This window comes from Cloeon dipterum, chromosome 1, assembly GCF_949628265.1.
Source record: "Cloeon dipterum chromosome 1, ieCloDipt1.1, whole genome shotgun sequence".
NCBI classification, from domain to species: domain Eukaryota; kingdom Metazoa; phylum Arthropoda; class Insecta; order Ephemeroptera; family Baetidae; genus Cloeon; species Cloeon dipterum.
Genome location: NC_088786.1, coordinates 30116660 through 30143742, shown reverse-complemented (window position 1 = coordinate 30143742; position 27083 = coordinate 30116660). Strand labels below are relative to the sequence as shown.

The 27083-nt window shown below is 38.7% G+C and overlaps 3 protein-coding genes across 3 annotated transcripts in view; 2 read left to right on the top strand and 1 right to left on the bottom strand.

The window, feature by feature from the left end:
• The first annotated feature begins 28 nt into the window (after positions 1-28).
• On the top strand, positions 29-8990 carry LOC135934193 (organic cation transporter 1-like). The gene is made up of 11 exons (XM_065475762.1): positions 29-263; positions 542-776; positions 878-984; positions 1043-1197; positions 1511-1685; positions 1748-1895; positions 1952-2058; positions 2114-2343; positions 2400-2587; positions 2649-2837; positions 8727-8990. The coding sequence occupies exons 1-11, from the start codon at positions 58-60 to the stop codon at positions 8937-8939; spliced, it is 1953 nt and encodes a 650-aa protein (XP_065331834.1). The 5' UTR covers positions 29-57; the 3' UTR covers positions 8940-8990.
• Positions 8991-9329: 339 nt separating this feature from the next.
• Positions 9330-27083, top strand: part of LOC135937251 (cardioacceleratory peptide receptor-like) — a 52299-nt gene continuing 34545 nt past the window's right edge. The window contains exons 1-2 of the mRNA XM_065480364.1: positions 9330-9551; positions 14758-14896. Coding sequence (XP_065336436.1) covers positions 9426-9551; positions 14758-14896 — 265 coding nt within the window. The 5' untranslated portion in view covers positions 9330-9425. The remainder of the gene's footprint in view (positions 9552-14757; positions 14897-27083) is intronic.
• Positions 15670-18100, bottom strand: LOC135944806 (pantetheinase-like). The gene is made up of 8 exons (XM_065492015.1): positions 17837-18100; positions 17651-17782; positions 17438-17593; positions 17216-17379; positions 16946-17157; positions 16460-16851; positions 16138-16406; positions 15670-16079 (listed from the first exon to the last, which is right to left on the bottom strand). The coding sequence occupies exons 1-8, from the start codon at positions 17954-17956 to the stop codon at positions 15923-15925; spliced, it is 1602 nt and encodes a 533-aa protein (XP_065348087.1). The 5' UTR covers positions 17957-18100; the 3' UTR covers positions 15670-15922.

The following is a 27083-nucleotide window of genomic DNA, read 5'->3' as shown; positions in this document are numbered from 1 at the left end:
TTAAAAGAGTGTTCTTTCCTCTAAAAGGAATTCAGTCATCAATGGGACTTCGGAAAAATGAAGCTCAAAATTGAACCTGTCTGGACTTACTTTGACGTTATTGATAATGAGTCGGAAAGTGAGGACTACGACCAAGTTTTGAGGGCATCCGGAAACTTCGGCCGTTATCAAATATTAACGTATTTTTTGATCGGATTGGCGATCGTTTTTAGCGCTGCCACATCCACTGAGCACGTCTATGCAACAAGGAAATCACCACACAGGTAAAAAAAACTAATTAGCCGCAAAATATTTTTCAAGATAAAAGAGAAATCCACTAGATTGAATGAACATTTTCCAAGATTGTACAGCCAGTATTTTTAAATATAAATAAGAAATTTATTGAAGATGAGAGTGATGAATAATAAAAGAGATTTAATATTTCTGTTTAATATCTTTAAAATCATTTGCTACCAGTATAGTCATTATCCCATAAATTCCTTCAGGTGTAAAATTTAAATTGTAACAAAAACATTTAACCATTTCTGCGCCGCGCACGAAGATGCTTTCTTCCTGAGTGTGGAGATGTCCAGCAAAGCGCTAACAATTTCGATCCTGATTGGCTGGGAGATAAAGTTCCCCTGAGAGACGGCACGACACCAGAAGGCTGCTACACCTTCAAACATCTATACGGCGAGAATGACACTAGATGCTTTTTCAACGTGGATTACTTCAGCCCTTTCGTTCGCTGTGATCAATGGGTGTTCAACCAGACAGACAAGTCGATTCAAAATACTGTGAGTGAGAGCTTAAAAAAGTAATGTTTTGACCCTTCAGAGAATATCAACAGTATTAAAATGACTTAAACTTGATTTATTAAAGCATTTTTTACTGACAGTTCAAGATTTTTTGCTCTGAGGATGAATGGAAACTGGAATATGTGAATTCAGCAAAATACGTAGCTACAATAGTCAGTTTCATTTTACTTGGCGTGCTAATCGACAGGTTAGAGCTAAAAATTAAATAATAATACATCTTTTGGCAATAATATTTTATGTTTTAGCTATGGCAGAAAAAAGGTCTTAGCATTTGCACTGATCACTGTTAGAGTCATTGCGATGGTCAAATCCGTCGTGCCAAATTACGAATCATATTTTGCTTTTGAAATCCTGGAATCGGTGGCTAATGAAGGCATCTACAACATCGCTTTGGTCATGGGTAACTAAACACTTGAGGGGGAAACATAATATGCATAGGACAGATAAATTATTTATTTTTCATCAAAATGGGAGAGAATCTCTAAAATAAATTATTTTTTCAATAGAAAGCTTATAATTACGTACGTTAGCAAAATAAATTATCCAATTATTTTCAAATTTTTTGTAAGAAAATATTCATGAATTATCGGCTGGTTCTCGGCCAGTTGCTTTTTCAATTATCTGCTGGGAAAATATTAAAATATGGCGGACTGAAAACTGCACAGTTTGGGTTGGAATTAAAATTGAAATTTCCTGTTGGTTTAAATTTTCAGTATGCGAGTTTCCCTCGTCAAATCTGCGGTACCTGTTTGGAGTTGGTTTTGCACCTCTTCTCAAATACGTCGGCTTCCTGATGGTCACCTTCCTGGCAATGGGCTTGCGGAATTGGCAACACACGTGCTGGGCCATCAACTCGCCCATTGCTATGGTTTTTGTTGTGTACATTTGGTGAGTAATACTTCAGCCCTTCTTATTTCTTTTGGTCATGAAAAAACGGGCAACTTTTTCAGGCTGCTGCCCGAATCAGTGCGTTGGTTGATTGTGCGCGGTCGGCTGGGCGACGCGAAGGACCAAATTTTCAGGCTCATTGGGCACAACTTTTCGCACGTGCACCAACGACTGTTACGTAAAATCGTCAATTGGTACAACGGCTGCGTCGTAAAGAGATTTCTTTCATGGACGATGAGTTTGGAAATAAAGGAATTGGTTTTCAGGATAAATGCGAAGAAGATTTCTCAGAAGAGCCGCTAAACAAAACGATTTACGCGGCGCTCCTTTCCAAGCAGCTGGTGTTGCGGTTTTTCTTCTGCCTCATTTTCTCGTAATATTAAACCGTTTTCCCGAGGCATTATTTATTCTGACCTTTCCTTCCTCAGGTTCATGCTACAGTTCGTGAGCGTTGGCATTCGTGAGCATCCGCCCATCTTGCCGAATTTTATAGATGATTATTGGAGAAACGTTATACTTTGGCTGATGGACGTGCCTGGGTTTTTTGTGGCCGTTCTTCTGAATTATTACTTGAGCCAGCCAAAATCGATGGGGGTGATGCTGTTTTTCTGCGCATTCTGCAACATCGCTAATATTTTTGTTCCTCGCGCCAACCGAGGTAAACAAGGCGCGCACGAGTTATTGCAGCTAGATGGTTTACCGATGAATTTGCAGGAGATTATATCTATTACACCAAACTTCCTCTGTACATCATTTCAAGGGCGACGATTTCCGGAGCGTTTGCCACCCTTCATTTGACAGTGCTGGAACTTTTTCCCACTAAAATTAGAGGCACCGTATTCGGATTCGTCACGGCATTTGAGCAGCTCTCAATGCTAGCGCCACATCTCTTATCGGATTTTGTAAATTGTCTAATTTTGCATGCCTCAAAATATTTATTTCTGGTCGTTTGTGTATTTGCAGAACAAAAATAATGAGTTAGATATGTCTCAAGGGATTGTTGCTTTCGTTGCGGCTGTAGCGGTTGCCGTGTTTTTGCCTGACACAACAGAGAAATCCCTGCCAATGACATTTATTGAGGCGGAAAAGATAGGCAAGTGGAAGCGAATTCCATTTGATCCTGCGGAATATTTCAAGGAGCATCAGGACCAGGTTAGATATTTTTATTTATTTATAAAGAAAAATTGGAAGCAGTTTATTAATATGAAAATACGAAAATTTCATCTTGTATGTTTTTGTGAAGCACAACTATGGCTATGAAATTACGATTTGGTATGTTTTGCACGCAAAAAATCTCATTGAGGTTCGGGCCGACTTGAAACTTCAAATTTTTCTCAAATTTCTGTTAAATTTGGCCATATTTTAGGACAATATCCCTGCTCAACCAGGGACAAAGCATCTCTCCCCCTGCTCTGTCCATTTCAATATTTTCTAGTTTGTCATTTAAATCAAGCGAACTAAAATTAAAAAAATATCCGGCAATTTATGACCAATTTGTGCGCAGACTATAAAAACAAAGCATTTCAGCGAACAAAATGAGCTAGAATAATCCTCATCTGTAGAGAAGCTTACAAAATTATTGCAATTGTTGAAAACTTTGTGCCGAAAACAAGACAAGTAGAACAAAAAAAGACAGAATGATTATTTCTGGCGTGCGCGTGGGCAGATTTACGAGAGAGGGAGAGTCTCGTATTGAAATAAAAGTGCCACATAAATATCCCTCGTTAAATCTCGTACGATTTTTTTCCACTGGATTTTCGCCCGAATTTTTTCGTCGGAGAGAAAGTTTTCACACGACGGAGCTGCGGTCGCGTTTGGTTTTGTGAGTTATAGGCGCAAAAGCACAGAGGAAATGCGGCTCTCGACGCTCGTGCCTCTTCCGCTCTGTTATTTTTTCGCGCCAGTGCGTACTGATGATAATAGTAGTAATGACACCCTAACGTTGTTCAAATTACAAAGCAGTGTTTCGTCGAAGACAAATAAATGTGTGACGTGCGACGTGCCTCTCTAGCCACTGATTTTGATTATTTAAAGGAATCTGATGACACTGTTTGTTTATTCTCAAAATCAGTCATAAATATATAATTAAATGTATCAAGTCAGTGTCAAATTCATTTGTGTGAAAAAATGGACGTTATTAATCGATGGACAGTTTCAATTGAATCCCTAAAAGTTGTGCTTGACCAAATGATTTCAAAAGTAAAAAATCTGAATTTAATGGGGAAGAAGGCAATACTTCTGTGGGGGAGTTTTCATTTTTAACGTACTCCACGATGCATATAATTTGGAAGAAAAATGAAAGAAAAAGAAGCAGAAAAATTAAGCACCTAAATTGAATATCAAAACTGTTAATTTTAAATTTGATTACTAATATTTTAACCGTCATGCGTTTTGTGAGCTAGAATAAATTATTCACAGATTTAGATGCTTACTGGTAGTGGCTGTTGTTCAGACAGCAGTTGTTTAAAATATCAAAGTCATTAATCGAGTGTCATAAAAGCATGAACCCAAATCAAAACAATTATTCTTGAAGCAAGAGTAGTTCAAGTTGATTTAAAAGCAAAACTGGATTTAAAACAATATCAAACATTTTAAAAATAAAAAATATAATTTTTGGTGTTCTAAAAATCTTAAAAAATGCCACATTTACCCAGCTATATTAAAAATAGCTGGAAATTTTTCCAAAATCATTCACTTAAAAACCGATGCGTGTTCATTGTTTTATGTTTTAAATGTTAATTAATTTGTGTACGAAATTTCGTGACGGGCGCGTCATTTTCAAGAGTATGCAACCGGCAGAGCACAGGCGCTGCACTTGTTGCCTATCAGCTAATTACGGCGTGGGTGCCCCAGCTCGGAGCGTTTGCGGAGAGTAGATGTGATTTATTTGCTTCAGCCAGACCGGCCTTTTTTTGGATGATGAATGCGCCTCTTATTATTTCGCAAACATTAAGCGTCGAAATGAGTTATTGGGCAAAAAACATGCCCATTTGGGGCCGCCGCTGCGTGCGTGTAAACAGAGAGACGGCCGCTTTTTGCGCGCGCAATTCACCGAAATTTGGCACCGCGCCAGTCCGGAGGAAATCACTAATGCAAAGTGTACACATTTACTGCGAATTCCTCCACTTATGCGTCGCAGCATATTTCGCCCGATTTGTTTGTCTCCGGATATGGATTTTCGGTAAGTGGAGGAGAGAGAAAGACGAGACGCTTTTAAGGCGGAATAAATTTTTGCCTCCGATAATATGCAGATTGCGCTCCCACGGTCGTAAAGCCGCAGTTCGTGGCGCGAAAAAGCTGCTCGCAGGCCGAATCTGCATGCAAACTGCGCCATCTAATTATGCTAAGGAGATGGCAAATGAGCCGCCAACAAGGCATTCCTTAAGCCCGCCCGCTCTCTGCCCGGCGAGCTGTTCATTTCATGGCCGAAGGAAATTGTTTTTTAATGTTCACCATAAATCAGAAAATGCCTGCGAAAACTACGGTCAGACAGATGCCAAATTCCACTGAAGATTAATGGATTTCTTTGTCTCTTCTTGAAAAAGATTTGAAAAAATTGCAATTTAAAAATAGCCGTAAATGAACAAATCAGAAGAGATAAATTTAAAGTTTGATTGTTCGAGTCATGAATAATGCTGGAAAAGAAATTTAGTGGTTGAACGGTAATTTAAGATCCAAAATCGTGAGAGTTAGACTTAAATTGGGAAGAATATTAATCCTAATTTGCCAATCCTCTCCTCTCATTGCCAGTAAAAAGGAAAAATGAAGATTGATCTTTTAGTCAGTCTTATTAAAACGCAGTAATGGAAACCCTCTTTGACATCATGAAAAGTTGAAAGCAAAATTAATAAAGTAGCCATGGATTATGAATAAAATTTGATCAAACGCTTCAAACGTGAGTGCTCTCAGATTCTGTTACGGGTAGGTTTTTCTTCTTCATATTAGATCCGACACAAAATGGATACTTCTTTTACTATTTTACACTTCAAATATTTTTATACCACAGCCTCTCATTTTCCATCCATTCTGCTAACAAATAAGAGAAATTCAAACTTAAGATAAGCTTCAGACAAATCAAAGTGTTTTGGAAATGGCTTATCCTGATGGAAAAAAAACAATTTTGCTTCACGATGATAAATTTTCGCGAAAAATCCCTTACACCGCCAAAGTGGTCCTCGCATCTTGACGCTGATTGGCTGAAACCTCTCCATTCATACAGAAAATTCAATTTACTGCTGGAGATGAATGGAAAAAGCGGCGCCTTTTCTTTTTTCTGAATGATAAATCGTCACTCCAGCCACAATGTGATTTTGAGATGTTTGTCCCGGCGCGGCGAAGACAAATTATTTCGTCTCTAGGAAACGTTTTTTCGCACAAACGCTGCGTGCGAAATCCAACAGAAGAGATGTTTCTTATTGAGGAAAGAAAGCTGGCAAAATAAATCATGAAGCGCCGACTTCCGAGAATGTTCCCGGTCTCCCGGTCTCGTCCTTTCATTGTGCGTGGGCTCTATTATATTTCCGTGGAGGCGTGCAATCAAACTTCCATGACGCCCACGACGAGTGCAATTTCAATAATCTCGGCTAACGTGGGGACACGTACGTTCTTGGCGTGAAAAATAATTTCGGAGCCTTTTGTGTGCACATCACGTTCAATCATTTATTTTAAGCGATTCTGTCATGGCACATTTGATTAAATTGGTAAAAATAGCCCTTTTTTCTCCGGAATTCTTTGCAGTTTAGTTTTCATGCTGTATTTTGTTATTTTTCAATCTTACTCATTTAGTTTTGAATTGTATATATTTTTAAAAATTGCCTTTCGTATTAGGTTCTAAATGTTTGAATTACGTTATTTAAAATGTATATTTTCATTTACATGGGATTGTGAATTCGGGAAATATCTCAAATATGTGTACATGATTAAAAAACTGCTGAGCTTGAAAATGGAAATGAAAACGATATAAAACATTAAGAACCAAACATCTGTCTGTTTTCAATAGGTCTAAAAAATTGCAACAAATCCTACTTTCACTGAGGAAAATCCGTTTTCACTACAAAATAAATAATTCATTGCATAGGCGATCGGTGGATTTGGATACACCTCAAGTGGCAGTGGCCAATATCGTGGAAAATACCAGAAAAAACCATGTAAACTGTAAACGGTATACAACAACCTCCCAATCAAATTGTAAAGCCAAAGTACATAGTATATAACAATTTAATTATTTTAGTTTTGTTTATATTTTACATATTTTATAAGGTAAAAGTGATTTCTTTATTCAAGATCCAAAACTAGATAGTAAATAAGAGCGCACAAATTTTGTTATTGGAGATATCTACTTTTTGACTTAAATATTCACTTTGTAACTCACTCACTTATTATATAAAATAATTACTCAACAAACAAAATCAATTTCCTTGGTGCCAAAATTAATGAATCAATTGGAGTGTAAATATTTGGGTGTTTGTCGAGCGCGGTCCGCATTTTAAAATCGACGACCAAGACAATTTCCCTAATCAAAATGTCTTTGTGCTGCATATTTTTATAATATTCAATTCAGCCTTTAGACAGACGTACTTGTTTTGTTTATTCTCAATCAGCAATCAGATTTTCCAATCAATAATTGCACCAAAACAAGTAAAAAATTGAAGTCGCTGTCCCATTCACGTGCTCTCCCACCACTTTTAAGCGACTTTGGCTACCACTTGCTGCTTATGGGATTTTACGTGTTAAATTTGGAGGTCGCTGATTGGTCCCAATTTCCCATTTGATTTAACCCGTGGATTCGTGTGGCACTAGCCTAGCACACGGGTCGCTAGTACGCATGCGCTCGTGTGCTTGCGCTCTAGAGCGAGCAGGCGGCAAGCCTGCAGACTGAAATATACAGCGACCAAAGGGAAATTTGGCCAGGAAAATTTTAATTTAGGAATTTTTCCTTCCTGCCTCTTTTGGACACCTCAAGTGACCCTTGACCCACTTACATGCACCGATCGCCTATGATTCATTGGCGTAAAAAATTTCTCTTAAAAATTAAACCACGAGAAAAATCTAGGCGTGGAGCATATAATTTGCAATTTGTTGGTTTTTAACTGATTAATGCTGTTTTAGACGCGTTTATGACCCTTTTTAGACAGCGTTGGCAGTTTAAGACAGTTTTAGATTATTTAATAAATTGTTCAAATTGCCTAAAATTGCAAGGTTCGTAATCGTTCCGATTTAATAGCCCCGCAACGATAGTTGATTGTCTAAATTTCACTGGCCTAGTCATATGTAAGCAATTCATATCGTTTTAAATCAGAATTTTCAATCTTATCTATATAAATGCGTTGCGTGTTACACCAAAAATACCACAATTTTCACTACTTCGCGGTAAGTTGAATATCTAAACAATCCGTGAAATGTAAAGCTTTCATTGTAACGTTAAAGTGGTCACGCAGCATTTATTTTCCCTCGTCTGTCACACTGGCAGAAAGATAAATTTATTGGTGATTTCCCAGCGGGAAAAATTCAGACGGTTTTAGATCCTTTTCACTTTCAATTAAGATATTGTCAATTTAGAGAAAGGTATTGGCTGTCGAAAAGTGAATTACGAGACACTTGACGTAGGCGTCAGGTAATCGATTAGTCAGAGGGCCGCTATCGAGACTTTTGAGTTTCAATTTAATAGAAAATACTCTTACCAAATGCTTCACCGGAAAACACGGAGCGCATTAGGTAAAAATGTGAAAGAATGAAACATCTGCATTATTATTAATTTTATTCATATTGCGCTACTTACTTGTTAGAACAATAACTTACCACACACACTCTCAAAGGTTGGTAACAAATCAGGTCTTGCTCGTTTCATTACGTATCTCATGCGTGCGAGAAGCGAAGAAGAAAAGAAACTTAAAAATTTCAGGTTAATCATTTCGGGTTTGTGAGTTTCATATATCTTTTAAATACTCTCCATTATCTTAAATGGAATACACAGGTTTTTATAATAAAGTAGAAATGGAATTGTAATTTTTTGGTGACACGCAATAATTGAACTTTTTACAGAGCGAAGTGATCACATGGGACGAGTTTCCTGGTTATTTGTCTGCAAGTGCCCACCAAGCAGATGAGCTGTCGAGCATGCCAGCACAGACGTCTGATCCTCAAAATGAATCTAATGGGCGCAGATCTCTGTTTGAACTCGATCTAGAATTATTTTCTAGAAATTTTTCATTAAATTCTCGAGAAAATTACAGCAACGACCATTCCGAGATATAAGTAAATATACAAAAATGTTAAAATTTTGTTTTATTGGTAGAGAAATAAATGAATTTAATAGGAATCCATTTTTAACGTGTTATTTATCCCCTCGATCTTGATATATATTTCTCATTTTGCTTCAAATGGAGTACCCCCGCTGATCCGTTCTACTAAACATTATTTTGGCCGCGCTGAAAAGAATTTTCGGGCAACGAAACACCAGCTGCCCCTTGCTGCGAGTTAATAGAGTGACTTGTCCGCCCACGAGGGGGTTGGCGAGGGAGACTGTGCACGCTGGTGGTGCATATCCTCTCGCTGGATGCTGCACCGGCATACGCATGCCCGCCGCGCACGACCAGCGACCACTGTTTGACAGCCGAGGGAGCACTCGTTCCGTCGGCGGCAGCTCACTCCACTCTCTGCTGGCGAAGCCGCCACCGCTCCCTTTGGTCAGCAGCACACCGGCCGGCGAGAGGCTTGACAGACAGATCAACCACCACTGGCATGGCTTCCGGCCTGGAAAACCACACCTGGTGGTGCTGCAACGGCACTGACCTGGCTACCACCGTCGACTCGCCCGCTTCTTTCGGCAGGGACAAGCACGAGATCAACACTTTCTACTTCTATGAGGTGAGTTTTCTATGCAAATATTGCCACAGGGGCGCGAATCAACATTGAAAATTGCGTTAAATTTATCTTTTGGATTATTCAATTTTAGATCTAAAAATTAATTTATTGCATATCAAAGATATTTTTTACTTTGCTGGGACGGAAATTTTTACCAGCAGAAAGTGATGAACTTTTGGAAAGAAATATTTCCCTAGAAATCATCTCCTACAGAACTAAATTTACTTAGTCAAACTTTGCACGCTGGTTAATTATCTGTTTACAATTACAAAACCTTTATAAAATTAAAAAAAGGACAGACTCAAACGTAACAAATTTTGATTTGAGCCCATTTTTCGTAAAGTATTGATTACTGCTTAAAAGGTTACGTCCTTATTTGATTTTTTTAAATATCCTGTTTGTAATTAAAATAATTGTTTTCCGCCAAATATGTAGACCATTTTTCGTGGTTTTGCGATTTAGACGAGTTTGGGCTTGATAGGACAGTTCTAGGTGTAGATAATATTATAAAATATGTGTTAAACTTGTGTAATTCATGCTCATTTGGTATATAAAATTAAATCTGACGCACACAAAAAATAGTAGACTGTCTAGAAAACGTTTTTGTTATTGCATTATTTTCCATCTTTAATTAAATTGGATGATTTGCACCAATAGATTCCCTCTATTTTAATTTTTAAATATTCATGGAAAGTCTACATTGGCGTACTCGCGATTATTTCGATATTGACGCTATTCCCTCAAGTGATGAATGGCATAAGTAAGGCACACAAATGAAATAATAAAGTAGATCGCCCCGCGAGGTTTGATTTATCCACATGTATATATGTAGTAGAGTGACAGCAAAAATAAACACTATTTGCAGCTTTATTAATGGGGAAACTGATCCTGTGATAAACTACGGCTTTTGCTATAATAAATATACTTTTCATCAAAACGTCGATAAAGTGGTGCAAAACCAATTGGAAATTAAACTAATATCCCCGGCGATGCACGCATTGGAATTGAATAGTATCATAACCTGATTTATTGCTTGTCCCATAAACAGTTGGCGAGCTTCGTGCAAATAAACTGCAGCTTTTCGTTTTTGACCTCAAAGTGCGTGCGCGTGGTAATTTAAAAACAAAGGTGCTTCAGGCCGGTGCACATGTGCATGCAAAAGAGCAATTTGGCACTCGAACAGCATGCATAAATTTTAGCGCATCTTGTCGCCATTACAGCCGCTTGAAATGCTCTAGCAATTTATCCGATTCGTTTATTGCTAGGGACCAGATTTCTGGTCCATTTACATGTGCATAGGGATTGTGAGAAAGTGAAAATTATTTGTTCAGTTTGATTTTGATTCATAAACAGAATTTAATATCCTCATAATGTCAAAAACACGCTTAGTGGCTTTGAAATTTTTTACTTTGTTTTTAAAAATTAAGTTCGTTTTTGCATGTTTGTCACAAATAATTAACTGTGTTGTGAGATCTCTATTTTTTCATATCATGACTTTCAAAATTAACACGATTTTTAAGAACAATTAAATTACAAAATAAACATTAACCACAGAGTTTTTGCTGCAAATCCCATCCCTATACCGATTCCGTCTCGCAAAACGAAATTAATTGCCCGAACCGCGCGCGTCAGAGCAAATTAGCATGTAGAAGTGCGAGAGTTATTTATCGCGGTGGTCCATTAACAGCCGCCGCGCGTCTCGTCATCGACGCAGCAGCCGGCGTGGTTTTTAGGCCGTAGCGTCGCTGTTGCCAAAAAGCCATCGCCAATTAATCCATCACTGGCTGCGCGTCGTTTATATTGGCAATCTGCACGAGGCTTTCGTGAGAAACTCGTGTGTCGAATGCGCTGCAAGAAAGGGAGACTAAACACGCATAAAATCGGGCTTCTTGTGCGGCTGTTACTGTTTTTCGGTGGATGCTCGCACGAAACTTCCCTTGAAAGAGGGAAAGTTCAAAGTCGTAAACTTTTACAGACCATTTCATAAAATTGACGCTTTTCATTTCGAGCTTTTGGCCACGATAAGCTGCAAAGAAAGATTTTCCTGCAAAAGAGAGTTTTTGCTCTTCACGCTCACCCATGCATTTTTAATTTTCTTTAAGCACGGTCGGAAGCGTGTGAATGACGAGGGTTGACAGTACAACACTCACATATATGAATATAACATTGTTACGCGATCATAAGCTTCAGATTCAAGTGTCGGGAGCAAAACAAACGGCGAAACACCTGTTACGAGTGTAAAAGCCTGCGACGCCTGGCTGCCACTTGCCATTCGTGACGGTCGGGGGAGGGTTGTGCAACGCAATCCGCGGATTTATATAATAATATGCCTTCCCGCTGCCGCTCTGAGGCGTTTTTGCATAATGAGCCAACAAGGCGGAGCAAATTAAGTTACACTACCAAAGAGCCAATTCATATTCACTGGAGCACTCTTCCAGCCAGTAGAATTAACTGTGCTAAAATATATATTTGGGCTTTGAATTTTATTTGTTGGTTGTTTGCTGATGATTCAATAAATTTAAAATATTTTCAACTTGTTACACTTTATTATTAAATGTAATTTGTGAGAAGGAGATGTAGAGCTGAAGTGTTTTTTGTTGCTGAAGAATGTATCCTCCTACAAATTTGGAATCGGAAATCGTCTGAATGACTGGAATTTTTCTGAGATAGTTTTTGTCCGAAAGAAATTAATCTGTATGAGAATATGTTCGAAAATTGTGAGTACTGGATGGTATTTATTGCAAGAAGGATTTAATCACCATACTTGTGATTTCGACCTTCAGCAGGCCAGCCATACAGAGCTACTCGCAGAATTAAAAAGGATTGAATGCACATATATGTCCTTTCAATAAATCCTTTTTCCACTTTTAGGACAAGCAACAAAGCGTTGATTGTGCATTTTTCTTAATGGAGTTGCTTTGCTTTACTTAAACGAGTTTCAAGTTTGAAGAAGAGTCGTTTTGAGTTCCTACACTGAAGGGACAGTGTACTAAGATGTTTAGAGTGGACCTTATACGTCAATCAAAATGGTCCTTACTTTGAAACACCACATGCAGGAAACAACATATTTTGCACTGGTAATTATATTTGGTTGACAGTTGATATTTTTGGAGCTGTTTTGTATGTGTGCATGGTAAAACTCTCGTGGTTGTGTTCCATATAGAGAGGCAATATCGCAAACTTTACCCTCCTTCAAGTTGCACAAGCATATAGGCGGAGACTGAGGAGCGACGGTATCAAAATGAAAACTGTAGCATCACATTGAGCCTGAAAAACGATTCAAATTGCACAACATGTTTTTATAATTAAGATACTTAAAAGTAATGAATAACTATAAAAATAGTTTTGTTACAAAAGAAATACCTATACATATGTGTAATAAGCAAATCCTCGCGATGGCTTAGCATTATTAATAAAATTTTCCTAGAATTGCGGAAATAATTATCTCATTTCTCCAGAACAACTCTACATTCTTTGGCTTGAGAATTTTGCATCGGTCTTAAGGATATTTTACAACGGAACTCGGCTAAAAGCATTTGCCTTCGTTACACGTTCGCGTATTATCCCACTCAAGAAGAAGAACGCATTTCAGGGTAGAAATTCCATGCGAGTGCTTTTAAAGCCACAGAAAAAGCAAGTTAAGCCGTCTCCTTACACGGCACGCTCGTAAAAGTGAAGGGCCTGGGCTGCGCGAGATCAACACCTATCAGTCCATTCTTAGCCGCAGGAAATGCATTTCGCCTTGCTGCGCAACCGAATAAACTAAACGCAGACATACAGTTATAAGGAGCAGTTCGTTTCGAGTTCAGCGGGTGCGGTGACAGTAGCAAATGCAAGGCTTGGCAAATTGAATTTCTCTGCTGCTCGCTTGATTCAGTTACTCGCAGTGGGGTTTAAATTTTCGAGATTATTGAAGCCAAGTCGAGGGATGCATTTTGCTCCTCGACGGAGCGAGTTTCGTGCCGCATAGTCGCAGCCAGGCGGATATAGACGCGAGTTTCATAACTCACACAGGCGCTATCTTTCTTGGATGATGATGTTTCGCCGTCTGATGAGCTCTCCTCCTCGTGAATATTAATGAGCGCGATTCCCGGGCTTGATTAACTAACATGTCGTGTTTCTGATTATTCTTCTACCCTCGCGAAGTCTACCACGTCAGATCAAATTAAAACATTCTTAACTCTCGTTTTGAAATTTTCCTCTAAGGTGAGATTCACTCGCACGAATCATCTGGGGGCGTTCTTCCTGAAGAGATTATTATATATAGAAAAGAAAGAAAAATTAGAAGGGTATTATATCATAAATTGCACTCAAATGGAACAGAAACCATTAAATTTATTCAATTAAACTTCACTTTTCACAATTAGTTGGACTTGTTCATGCTAGAAAGCTTAGTTTTAAGAACAGACGAATTCATTTAATGTAATAGAATAAGCAAAACGTTAATTGTTTTCTGGGGGAATAACTGTAAATGTAGAAATTAGGCCTATTTAAATGAAAATTGAATGAAAATAAAGGGACGTATTGGCATTTTGTTTATATAGATGGTATTATTAGATTTAAAAATTAATTGAAAATAAATTATGAATATGCATCTGGTAAATAATCAAAAGCATGAAAGCGTGTGAGGGAAAGGGTGACACTTCCGACAAACCAGTCGACTTTAGACTTACAATTAGATAGTGAGCAAAAAATTAACTTTTAGTTATTTCATTGTTTTCTAATTTGTATTGCCAGCGTTAAAACAATACCGCTAAAATAAGAACTAAAAAATTGAATTGAAATACTTTATGTGTTAGCAGTGAGATATTTTATTTTATTTTATTTAGAAGGGCGTGGGCGGGTAGATTCATGTTTCACCGCATTCATGTGAAATTTTGCTTGATTAAATCACGCGTCGTTTTTTAGGTTAAACGAGTTAGAGTGTGTTATGTGGTAGTCAAACAATTACCATAATAATTAGTTGATTGCCACAGCAGTGTATAATGAGAAGCCAGGGGAAATTTGCGTGCAAAATGCAAAGTTGCGAACAATGCACGTGCTGCGCTGCATGCGAACTTGTGCCACAATTTCTCATCGCGTCTTCATCGTAAATGCAAATTCCCTCGGTGCTTTTTGCAAACACAAACTTTGATGCCGCAGGCGGACAGCTTTTATTTTGCAGCTTCAAATTGAATTTTAAACTCGTGGTGTTCTTTCTGTTGTGCAGACGGAGCAGTTCACTCTTCTGTGGACGCTCTTTGCTCTCATCGTCCTGGGAAATTCGGCAGTGCTGGCCGCCTTGCTCTACACAAACAAAGGACGTAAATCTCGCATGAACTTTTTCATCATGCAGCTGGCACTGGCTGGTAAGTGAAACACGACGAGATTTTGTTTGTTTTGTATAATGTTCCCAAAATATTTTTAGAGGCTACAGGGATGATATTTTCCGCAAAATTTAACGCTCCTGTAAAATATAAACCAATTTCACCGGTTGAAAATTCAATTTCGCTCGATTCCAGCAATTTACGTAATAAATTTTAGTATTACGTTGCACGAGGCTTCCATTAAATCTCGCATGCAATTCATCCTCGTTGGTTTTCCGGCTCGATAGAAAAATAGTTTCCCGCGAGAGTAACATTGCTCGAGCTAACATTCTTTTCTGTCTGGATAAATAGCCGGTGTGATGTGCCCATAAGAGTCGTTCCAGTTATTTACAGAGGGTGAGGTGCATTCAGACGCATATACATAGAATGCATTGTTAGTTAGGGTAGCCAGACGCCTGCCAATTGCGCGAATTTCAAGAAAACGTCAATGGCAATTTTTTTATTGCGCTTTTTAATGGATTTTTTTATAATGTATTAAAAAATAAATAAAAATGTTATCGCTAACACAGACATAATGGAATTCAATATGGGCATTATTTTACAATGTTGATATTGTGGGTGTCATTGTTATTATTGGAAATTGTCCAGGCATTTTTATCGGTATAATCTCGTACCTTCTCTTTTTGAATTATTGCTTTATCAATCTGCTGATGCGTTACGGTTTTATCTTTGTCGCAATTTTGCTTGATCAGATCACGTCAATGATGAGGCTAAAATATTATCTTAAATAAGGACGAATCAACCGTGAGTAGAGAGAAAATCAGGGTTGGGTGTGAAATTTTAATGGCTACACTGTCTATATATGCCATTCACGAGACCTTATTCTAGCCTAAAATTACAGTTTCAAACTCATTCACCTTGTTTAAATTGAATTTGTAAGTTTTAATTGTCAATTTCTCACAGTTATTTTCGTCAAAGATCAATAAAGATGGGTAAAATCATCGGTCAAATTTCTCCATTACAAAAAATGCATTTAATCGCACTGTTTAATTTTTTTGAAGAATGCTTTTAGAGGAATGAAGATAAAATATAGAATGAAATTGCAATCAACATCATGGATGCTGAAATATGCTTGGCACCAGACTTCGTTATGAAGTCTGTTGATGAAATTGCAAACGTCTTCATCGTTTGAATACTGGCCTCTGAAACCAAGTTCACGTCAAACCTAAGACAAAATAAAATTGTGTTACTCTCATATTAATTAAGGGGAAAAAGCTCCAAACCTGCTGCCATTTTGAAGCACAGTCATGCTTATCTCACTCATAGGGAAATATTTCTCGGCATCCATGGTGATAGGAATGACTTTGTCCGACGAGAAACTGCCTTTTAGCGAAAGCACGGTAAATGAGACCTCTTGAGTGTAGTTGGTCGCCTCCAAAGAGGCTCCGCAAGACATTTTGTCCGCAGAAGAGCATGCCACCAGTCCGCAGGTCTGTTCAGGGAACAGAACTGAGCCATCTCGGGAAGTTCTGTTGCCATCAAATGCGACCAACTGAAAATTTAATTGTGAATCTCCGATATATGCGTGTATAGCAATGCTAATACCTGGTAAAACATTTCGTCCGCGTTTCTTATCGTTCTGTACGTGAGGGTGCAGCAAAATTCATCCTCACCGTGACAAACCGAGACCTCGTTGACAGACAAACTGCTGTGTGGAACTGGCACAGAGCTGTAATCCGTGAAGTCGGTTTCCTCAGATGTTATCGGACCGTTGATCTTTGACTCCCCTTGGGTGGTAGTTTTTGTATAATCTGTCACTCCAGTTTGCAAGACTCCGAAACCACCAGCACCTGGGCCATAGAGCAAAGCGTAGCTCCCTGAGGGCCAAATAATACCGTTGCCTGTGTACCCTAGCATCGAGTTTTGGTAGTTGGAGGTAGCCAACGCAATTTTTTTGTCGCGATTCGCGAAATGCCAACCCCAATGAACAGAAAGCGCTGTCAAAAATAGATATTCGATAAAAATTCAATTCAAAAGTACTCTCTCATTTAAAAAATATTGTAAAAAAGGAAAATAATTTCAGTGACTTACAGAATCCAAACGGCATGGTATTCACCGTTGCTCCGAGGTCAACAAAACGACGCACGCCATTCGCGAAATAGGTGTTGGCTGGTTCCGCAAAAAGCAAATCATGGCTCATGAAAATCCCCTGTGTTATGCCGCTTTCTGTTGTAAACGTGGCTGGCTCCAGAGTAGACGGCTTATCAATGGCTTCCTCATTGATCAAGTTGTATTTTCTGTACCTACAATCAATTTTTCCGGGATTAAAGCAAAGGCAAAAAAGGTATTTCGCATTCGCACTTTGCAACTAAATATCCTTGTTTGTCGAACACGATGGCGGTGCTGTACACCTTGAGTCCGTCGTCTCTGCAGGGCTCGCCCTCCGTGCACGGTACCCCTTCCAACAAGCCCGCTACTAGGTAAATGTACTCGTTCATCGCGATACATGATAGCCTTTGCACCACCTGATTAAATCAGAGCTTGAAAAGTAACTAATAAATAATGGAATTAAAGAAAACCTACCAGATCCTTTGGGTCAGTGCTGGCGATTTCACAAGGCACTGTTTCATTGTTCACTGCGGGAATTCTTTGAGAAAGCAGCACAGCCAAACTCCTGTCATTGATGACTTCAGTCGTGGTAAAGGAAAAGTCGGCATACACAAAAATAGTGTCCCTAGCCTACGTTAAACGTAGTAAGTCAAAGATTAAATTTTAAAAATATTGAATGTAAGTTACCGATGCGTTGTCTGGCTTTGGTCCCCTTTCTTCTAAATAATCGAGGTTAATTTTTAAGATTGATTCGTCTATGGTTTCATTGTCCCATCCTTCAGGAGTGTACGAGTACAAATGTATTTCATATCCGTCTTCCTATAAAAACTCTTGATGAAATTCACCATATATAGGAAATGTGTGGGTACATACCAGCTTTGTCGTTGACTGTCTCGAAGGAGAATAACGGCTCTCAAGGACAACTGCAGAGTTGAAGGCAAAACCAACTACAAAATATAAGCACACGCAAAATGTTGCGGCTGTGGACGTCATTGTTGTTGTGATAGCCAAAGGCTCTTGCCTCTTCTTATTATATGAAAGCTTATCAACCCATTGACGCTGTTATTGGTAATAAACAATAACATAATCTTGATTTGACGTTCAGTTAGGGATTTGCTAAATGAATCACTTTGAATGACAATGCTAATTCCTAAATAAATATAAGGCCCTACGCACAAGCAATGATGAATCAATCGTGAGCAGACAGTATACAAGTTTGGTACGTCAATTGTCACATGTTGCCCTGCTTTCACAAGTGATAGTTATTTTTTGAATTATTTACTTTCTTGGATTTAAATTTGTCTGTAGAGAAAAATTGCATTCATTATAATGATTTCTGGTCAATTTTCATGTATTCGCAGAAGAATTATTGCCTATACTTTAATTATGGAGAGAATGACGCTCTATATTGAGCAAGAAAAATGTTCTATTATAACGAATTATGCAACCTGTGTACCACTGGTGATTTTATTATTGCCTACACAAACCCTAAACCTAGAATTTATTTTCTCTAAGAAAATTTGCTTGAGTTGAATGAACTTTCCTGTGATTGTGATCTTTTCTGCTCGAAGTTTTTAAGAACGTGGCCACCCTGCTGGAGCTTAAGCACGGCTGGAGCTTAAGCACGGCTGGAGCACAACATCCGCTTAAATCAAGCCAAGTTTGTGCGCCGTGTGATGTGTTGCTGACAACAGCACGCGACTCGAGCGATATTGCCTCGTTCATTCTGTTATAACAGAATTCATAAAGCTGTGATAGCAGGTGGGTGCTCATACAAATCAGTCTGTGAGTCTGCTTCGCGCCAGACTAGAGAATCACTCTTGGGATATTTCTATCATTTCCACCCTTCTGTTTCTACTAGGGAGTTAGCTTTAAAGGAATCGAGAGACGTAATTTGATTTTGTTCTTTCTTGGAAAACCAGGAGAAATGCAATCCATCTTTCTCTCGCTTTCCATTTGATACCAACCGGAAATTATAGCTGCAGTTGCACATTTGCAATCTGCTGCAAATATGTCAAAAGCATCATATTAATAGCACATCAATCCCACGTCTGGGGGAAAATTGACAGTTATTATCTGAGCTATATATATAGAAAATAAATTTAATTCCATTATTTGTAAAATTTAAATGAAATCTTTTTGAGAGGTTTAATATAGTTTCTTGGGATCAAATTATAACATGGCATTTCCGGCCATGCAAGACATTGAATGCAATTTGTTGCGTTGTTTACAGGGTAAAAAAACCTGAAGCCTCTCTACTCCAGGTTCTATTTTCATGAAAGGTTGCATCATCGGCTCTCAATCTGATACGCATGTGTATACTTTGAAATTGAATCCGTCTACCTGTGGTTATGGAATAGCAGAATAATTGAGCCTGCACCGATGGTGCTTGATGCCGGCACGTGTTTTCTTTGTATACGCTAAAATAGGAGAGCAGCCTGCGTGTGCAGCAAGTTTAATTTGCGAACCTGCAGCCGTATAAATTTATTTGCGGGAGCTGTAAGGCAAGCGCAGCATTGTTCGCGATAATAACGAAAGTTGCATTCGTTTGTGCCGCACGAGTTAATTGGATCGAGTTTTAAGTGCATTTTCCGTCGAGTTGCTGCTGGATATGAGTGTGTGTGGCGTGGTGCGAAATTCTCGCAGCGCCAGCACACACACATGCCTCCATCTGCGGCATCTCAACAAATTGGCAGCTGACAAAAGTGCTTATTTGCCGTTTTCAGCGGCGGAAAAAGCGGCCGACGGCGCAGGGAAATGCTGCAGAGTAATTCGGATGGCAATTTTTCTTTCTTCCCAGAGACTTTTTGGCCCCGAGACCTCGGCACGCGGTCCTTAAATGTAATGGGACGACTGAAAGAGGACGGGAATATAAGACCAAAAAGTGCGACTCTTTTGCCTTCGTTTTTGCATTAATGGAATGAATTGCAGTTAGAAGTCGGCTCGTAAAGGCTTTTCTCTGCCTTGACAGTGCTTTAGCGGCTCTGAATTATAAGCTAAAGTTGAAAAGATATCATAGCCAAAGAATGCTTGCCGAGCTAATAACTCTCACGACGACGCATTCACTAAGTTTATTACGGACAGTTTAATTAACCAGCCGCCATGCATGGCGGAAATCAAATTTTATCTCAACGAACATTGCAGTTCGTCTGAGCAAAATGATCGTAATAAGGCTCTATTTTTATTCGCAATCTGTGAATCAGTAATTAGGGCAATCTTAATAATTCCTTGGATTATGTTTCCCGTTCAATTTATTCATAAAAATATCCCATGCACCAACTTAAATTTGGCCTGCAATTTTGAAATTATAGTTGTAATATAAAGGGGTACAACGGTTGTGCCCGAAAATGGAATAAATGAGGAAAGCCCAAAATGTTTTCTTGCAATGTCTTTGGCTTCCTTATATATTACTTTTTTAATGTCGACATTCGTGGTTGGTTGTTCCATATTACAATTAAAACAGACTTCATCCTCGTTGCTTTAAAACTTCCCCCTTTAATCTTCCATTCCGACGAGTTTCGGCTTCACAGTAGAGCCAGTTTCATGGAAAAACACAACTGGTGTTCCAACAACATCCAACAACAGAATTATTTTTCTTACTGTACAATTTATCATTCTGAGACAGACTGGATTTGCAACTAAATATATTTTTCGGGCATTTCAACATCTAACAATTTTTCCGGCATTCCATTTTCAGAAAAAAACAGTGCTCTCTTTTAAAATTCAAAATTGAAATAACCGCATGCATGCCACAAATTTTGGTAGCATAGGCTCCAAAGACCAAAATTATTGTTATTCTTTTCTCACAGAAAATCAATTTAATTTTTATCAATTTCAAATTAATTGCCTCTTCTGATGGATCATCGTCATCAGACGCTTACCGAGTTTGTTGCTGGACAAGGGAGGAGACTCACTTAATAAAACGCGCAAACTTTTCGTCCTAACTTCTTTTTATCTGGTGCTACTTTTACGTCCTTCACTTATTTACAGCTGAAAAAATACTTGGGAGCAAACTTCGCGCGTAAGGTAATAAGAGTTGAAAAAGTTGCCTAGTCTGGTGCCTCCGCGTTGGGAAAGGCTTTTGCAACGCGGAACACACGGCTGCAGGAACAACCTGGCTGTCGTCACGCCGTGAAATGTTGTTGAAAAATACAGCCAATTTGCTCAAGCGCCTTACTGCGAGCACTATGCGCCAGCTATAAAAACGAGCAGGCTTGCCTCTAAAAGGCTAAATTATAAATGATTACAAAGTAGGAAATGAAGTATCCCAATACTTAAAGAATTATTTGTTTTTAAGCGATTTTTCAAGGAAATTTAAAGATATACATTTTTTATTGGTTATAATGAATCGTTGCGAACTATTATACGTTAAAAAGTCAATATTTGCCAAACATTTTGCTATTTTGGGAGATGTTAAACGAAGAGCAATTTTTACTAGTTTTAATTTTAGCTTGTAAAACACGTTTTTATTTTTCAATAATGAAGAAAGCAGCAAGTTAGAACTTCTTAAATTTTGCAAACATGAACTCAAAATATGGTGCAGTTAAAAAAATTGCAGAGATTTCTTCTCTCGGCCTAATTTATTACGAACATCTTTGTCCTGCAAATGCATCGTGATGATGAACACGCTTAGCCTGGAGAATGCAATGCAAGGATTGTTTCAGAGGATGCTCCCTGCATTCCACGGCAAATCAAGCGATTAAATTTTGCGAGCTGCCGCTGGAATTCCCATCATATTGCATTCTTCCTGCCGGGAGCTCGAGCTCGCCATTGGTTTGTTTTCAATCTGCAATATCCAGGAATGTTGCCTGATACAATCTGATTGAATTTACGGCATTGCAAAGCATGCGAATATAATTTCGCGTGATTTATAGAAATGAGTGATGCCACCGATAAATTTTGCGCAAACACTTTTTATCGCTTGGCAACAAATCCCCGTGCCCCGATTAAAAAAGCGGCAGCTAAGGGTCTCTTATTTGCCTCTTGAAAGGGAACTCGCACTAAACGATTTTTGATGGAACGCTTGCGCCCTTTTGCTCCATTTTTATGCACACACACGCGTGAAAAACAGAGTTTCTCCTCGGGGGCTGGATGCGCCGCATGATAGGTGTGTGATATATTTTTCTGCAACCACCGGAGAGTTTCCCTTCGTAACAAAGAAATCAAATTTATATGCGAGAAGAAACTTCCGACTTTCAGTGCAGTTTTACTTGGGAAGCACAGAGTCAATGTTGTGCTCGAAAAGTTTTAATAAATCCCAATTTCAGCCTTTGAAATGATTTTGAATGAAAACGAAAATTATTCTGATTATTTAACAAATTTTTCAAAAGGATGAGAGTATAGAGCTTGCTGGAAAGGGCCTAGAAAGAAATTGATTTTGTCAAGGAGCGAAGCAAACTATATTGCATTGTTCCAAACCACAAGCCGAATTGGACAATCTGTCGCCCTCGCAGCAAACGGAGGGTTTTTATGTTTCGCAATGTCCTTCAATAAGTCACTGACTGCCCATGCCAACCAACTTTTGTATATTGCACGTCAGCCGCCTCTTAAACTCGGCGGCCGTATGTCTTTCAATCTGCGACCTTAATTCTACTGTGAGCCATTTAATCATGCTAACAAGAAAAGTTGCCCTGACTACCAGGGATTAAACTGCAGCTCAATCACTCTCGGGGAGAAAAGCGCGAAGCGAGAGTGAATTACACTTTTGTTTTCTCCTCTCAGTGTGTTGCCCATCACATGCGTTTCTGCAAATCCGCATCCTACAGATCATTTTGTTCTCATCAATCTTATAATATTGACTGGATGAGTTAAATGCATCAAAACGAAAAGCGAATTTAAAAAAACTGTTCGCCTTTTTGATAAAAAAGTAGAAATGGAAAAATAAAAGGTTAAATTTCATCAACCTTTTCTTAAAATTCAAAAATTCACCTGCAGCCGCAAGCTGTTCTAAAACACCTGAGAAAAATCTGTTTTCTGGCAAATCCCGATCAAATAAAAGAAGCTTACAATTTTATTATGTGTTCTATACATCATGCACCGTGGTAAAAACCGGGTTTGAATGAGCTAAAAATTTCATCTAGGAATCTGTTGGTATGAGCCATTTTGAAAACAATTCAACTCTGTCAGTATCATTCAAGATGTGCATTTTTTAATACAGAGAGTTAGAAACTTTTGGTCTGTTGCAACAAAATTTCTATTGAATACAGTGGGAGTGCATTACGCTACAGCCTTGGAGCTAATGAAAGTAGCACTTACTAGATTGAAAAAAACATCGCCGTAATGAAAGTGGGGAAATTTTAACTTTTGACTAGCTGCATTCTGTTTTTTATTTATTTTGATCGCGGAAGCACACGTATTTCATCGAATTTTTCAGCAACATCCACAAAAACGGGATTTCGGAATTATATTACCGGGAGACAGCTGGAAATTTCCATCGAGTTGATGCAGTTGTCAGGACCTGTGTTTTGAATTTTAATTGGATCGATTTAACCAATTATAAAATCATTTTTAAATTTCAATCCAGTTTCTGAAAATACATTCCTTGAGTTTTGGACCGAGCACAGGAATAATTTGTTTTCGGTTGCATTTGCATTGCAAATAAATTTGCTCATCTCATCACAGAGGAAATAAATCAATTTTACGGCCGCGGCACTTGGCAGCTTCGGCGAAATTCGGTCATAACTGCGAACGCGAATCACGGCCAAATCATTCAATTGGCGACGACCGAGGTGGTTCATAAACCTCTCAAATGGCTTTTAAATCTGGCGCGGGATAAATATTTACCAAGTGGCGCGCACCGACCATAAACATTTTACGGCAGCGGCGTTCGGACATGCAGGCCTCTTTGCTGCGGCTCAGCATCCTTCTTCGGCTTCATCATAATATGCGCGACAGACACACGCGGCATAATATTATCAGCGCGAAGAAGCAATTCACCGCGTTGCAGAACCGCGCTGCTCGCTGCTTTTTAATATTCGCGCGCACTTGGCAGCTCGAGCATTCCTCGATGAAATTTATTGCAACGAGAGCGCAGCAATCGCACATGCTGGCTTTGCAAATTAAACGCTAAACTGCCTGTCGAGCTGCGGAAGGACAGCTTCGAGCGACGCTAAATGATTTGCGCCACGCTTGAGCAAGAATATTCTCTGCAGCTAGTTTCTCTAAAGCGGATAAGCTGTCGACTCGTCAGAGGCATTTTCTGTTTTGTTTGGACTCCGATTTTAGCAATCAGCAGTACAATAGGAGGGGTAATTTACTTTAATTTATCATAAAATGCTGGTAAATTTTTTAATAAAATTAGTTATGAAACTCAAAGATATTTATAAATGTATATTTTTTGGTGAACAGTGTAAAAAGCATCATATTTTGAAATGTTCAACAAAAATAATCAGTTTAAGAAATGTAAAAATTGATACGAACTACTATAGGCTAGGTGTTGCACGCATAATTGCTTTTGATTAATTTATCCATTCAATTATTTTTTTTAATTAAAGAAAAGGAATCTTAAAAAATTGGAAATAGGAAACTACGAATTTCTTTACACTGCGCAGCTTGACAAAGCAGGATGGTCGGGTAAGAGTGTGATATTAAGAAAACATTGTCGCGCATGTTCACACTGCCACTTTTCGGCTCCTCAGTCTTCAACAGCAGTACTTTACTTTCAAAGTTCCAACACAAAATTAAAGCTATGAATTATGATGCACTAACAGTGTGTTGCTACACACAATCCTATTTAACCTATTCATTTCTCGGGGTGAGATATATATATTTTATCAAAAACTATCTTTAGTCCAGGGATTTCTTTGTATAAAACAACTTGCAAAATTCATTAAAAAAACATTCATATCAAGCATTTTTGGTAGGAAAAACTTAAAACTTCCTCCATTTAAACTTAAAATTTACTGCAAATAATAATAAACAAAAAGCAACAATGGAAAAGCATGCGAACAACACGAAGCTCTCGGCATTTTATTTACATAAGTGGCACAAGTCAAGCAATAGTCATTAATGTCCAAAGAGTCGCTTTATTTGGATTAGCTCGGATTGTTATTTGACAAAGGATCACCCTGTTTCCGCCACTGCAAAGAGAGCGTAAATGGCAAAACCCATTTATTTTCACAAGTCATCATCTAGATTAAATCATCAGCGCGACAATGAATGCACGCGAGCCGGTTAAAATTCCCATTAATCCTAATGAATCCGAATGCAAAGCTCGAGTATATATATACCAAGCAATCGTGATGCGATGGCCGGAAGAATTTGCATGAAATTAAAAAAGCACTTAACGCACTCATGCCATGACTGCACATCGACAGTGACCGTTTTTAATTTGCGAATGCTCCCACCTGCTCTCCGTTGCTGCTAAAAATAATGCCGACGATATCCTGCCTGCTGAAAAAATTGTTTCACGCAGGTAACACTTGTTTCCAGCCGATGTTATTTTACGGCGTTAGCCCTTGTAGATGAGATCGTTGCGCTTGTGAAAACACGAGATAACTGCAGGCATGGTGCTAGCTTTAGCAATCTGCTCTCCCCGGCACACGAGCGGCTTATAAAATGGCAATATTGCATAATAACTCATTTCGCCTGAAACTTAAATCCAGTGTGCTATAGAGCAGTGCAGATATGACGATAAATCCAGCAGTATGGATAATGGAGTCAGTTGCATCAAAGTCAAAGTGGAGCGAAGGAACACGTTTAATACATAAATAAAAAGAATCGGTTAATAAACTGTGCGAGAATGAATCAAATATATTGTGTGAAAAATACATAATATGCTTTAGAAGCCTCGCGAGGAAAAGATGTATGGATATTTTCTTAGTTGAAAACTGCCCTCAAATAAACGCGAGAGAGGAAATTCTGATTTTAGAATGGTATATTTTGTAGCGAGAGAGACAGACCATTTCATTTCAAAGTAAAAATCCTAAAAATATTTAATGAAATCGTAAAACGTTTCTTCTATTTGCCAGCCTGTTGTCTCGCACTCTTAAATCTTTATTCCTTGGAGTTTGAAGGCATAATTTTTCCAGGTTTCTATTTCTAACTGCCCAATGTAAGAGATGGCAATAAAGGTGGTTAATTAATAAACTCAAAATGCTCAAAGGACTCAACGGGCTGGGAGGCGCCGTTTCGCCACCTTTCCATGGCGGCTTTTGTATCTGGTGTTTCAGAACTCACTCACTCAGAGAACTCGGTACGGAAAGGCAAAAAGATGGCCACATTGGAATTAAGCTTCTCTATTGCCACTTCGCCCCATTTTTTTTGCTCGGTGGTGATGGTAGGACTCGGTGGGCCTTTGGCCCACGGGATGTGCTTGAGCAGAGGTTAAGAAATTTCACTACTTACAGTTATTGGTATGAATTTTCAAATTTCAAAAAGGAGAGGAAAACGTTGTAGATTTTAACTTCATGAAAAACATATCCTTCTTTTATTTAGCTGAAGTTTTCATTTACAATTTCAGTGAACAATAAGCAGATTAAGTAACTTCATTCATAGTGGAAATAATGGATTCAAAAGTTAAACACTACTTGCAACATGGCCAAACTCAGATTTTTTCCAAAAAGTACATTTCTTTGACTCGGGTCAAAGATTTTTTCACTCAAAAATTATGGAAATTTAAAAAAGCTCTGGGGAAAAGTGGAAATTCTTCCAAACACCCGCTCGACGGAAGAACTTTCCGCGTCTCTTTAGAGAAGACTGATCGATGCGGCAATCGAAATTTTATATATTTCGTATATTTCTACAACTGTGCAGCTCAACCAATGGATGAATGAATGCTAATGGATATTCCTCGATTTGGTTTATTCTTATTCTGGGCGAATTGGGAACTGTTTGAGATTGTTTATATGTGTGCCTAACCAAAAATTACATTCGCGGAAACTGGGCACAAAGGAGAAACCGCAAAGCGGTCTGGCAGCTTCAAGCTCGTTTGGCGATTTGCATTTAGCCGCGGTTTCTCTGCTAGATTCGCATCAACATGTTTGCCCGCGCACGTCCCTCGCCTCGTGCGTGTGTATGTACGCGAAGGGGTGAATGGTTGAGTTTGCATGGAAATTCGTTCGGGCGCAGCGGTCATGCACGTTCGTGTTTGTATTTTTAGTCGGCCGTAATAAATCTGCGT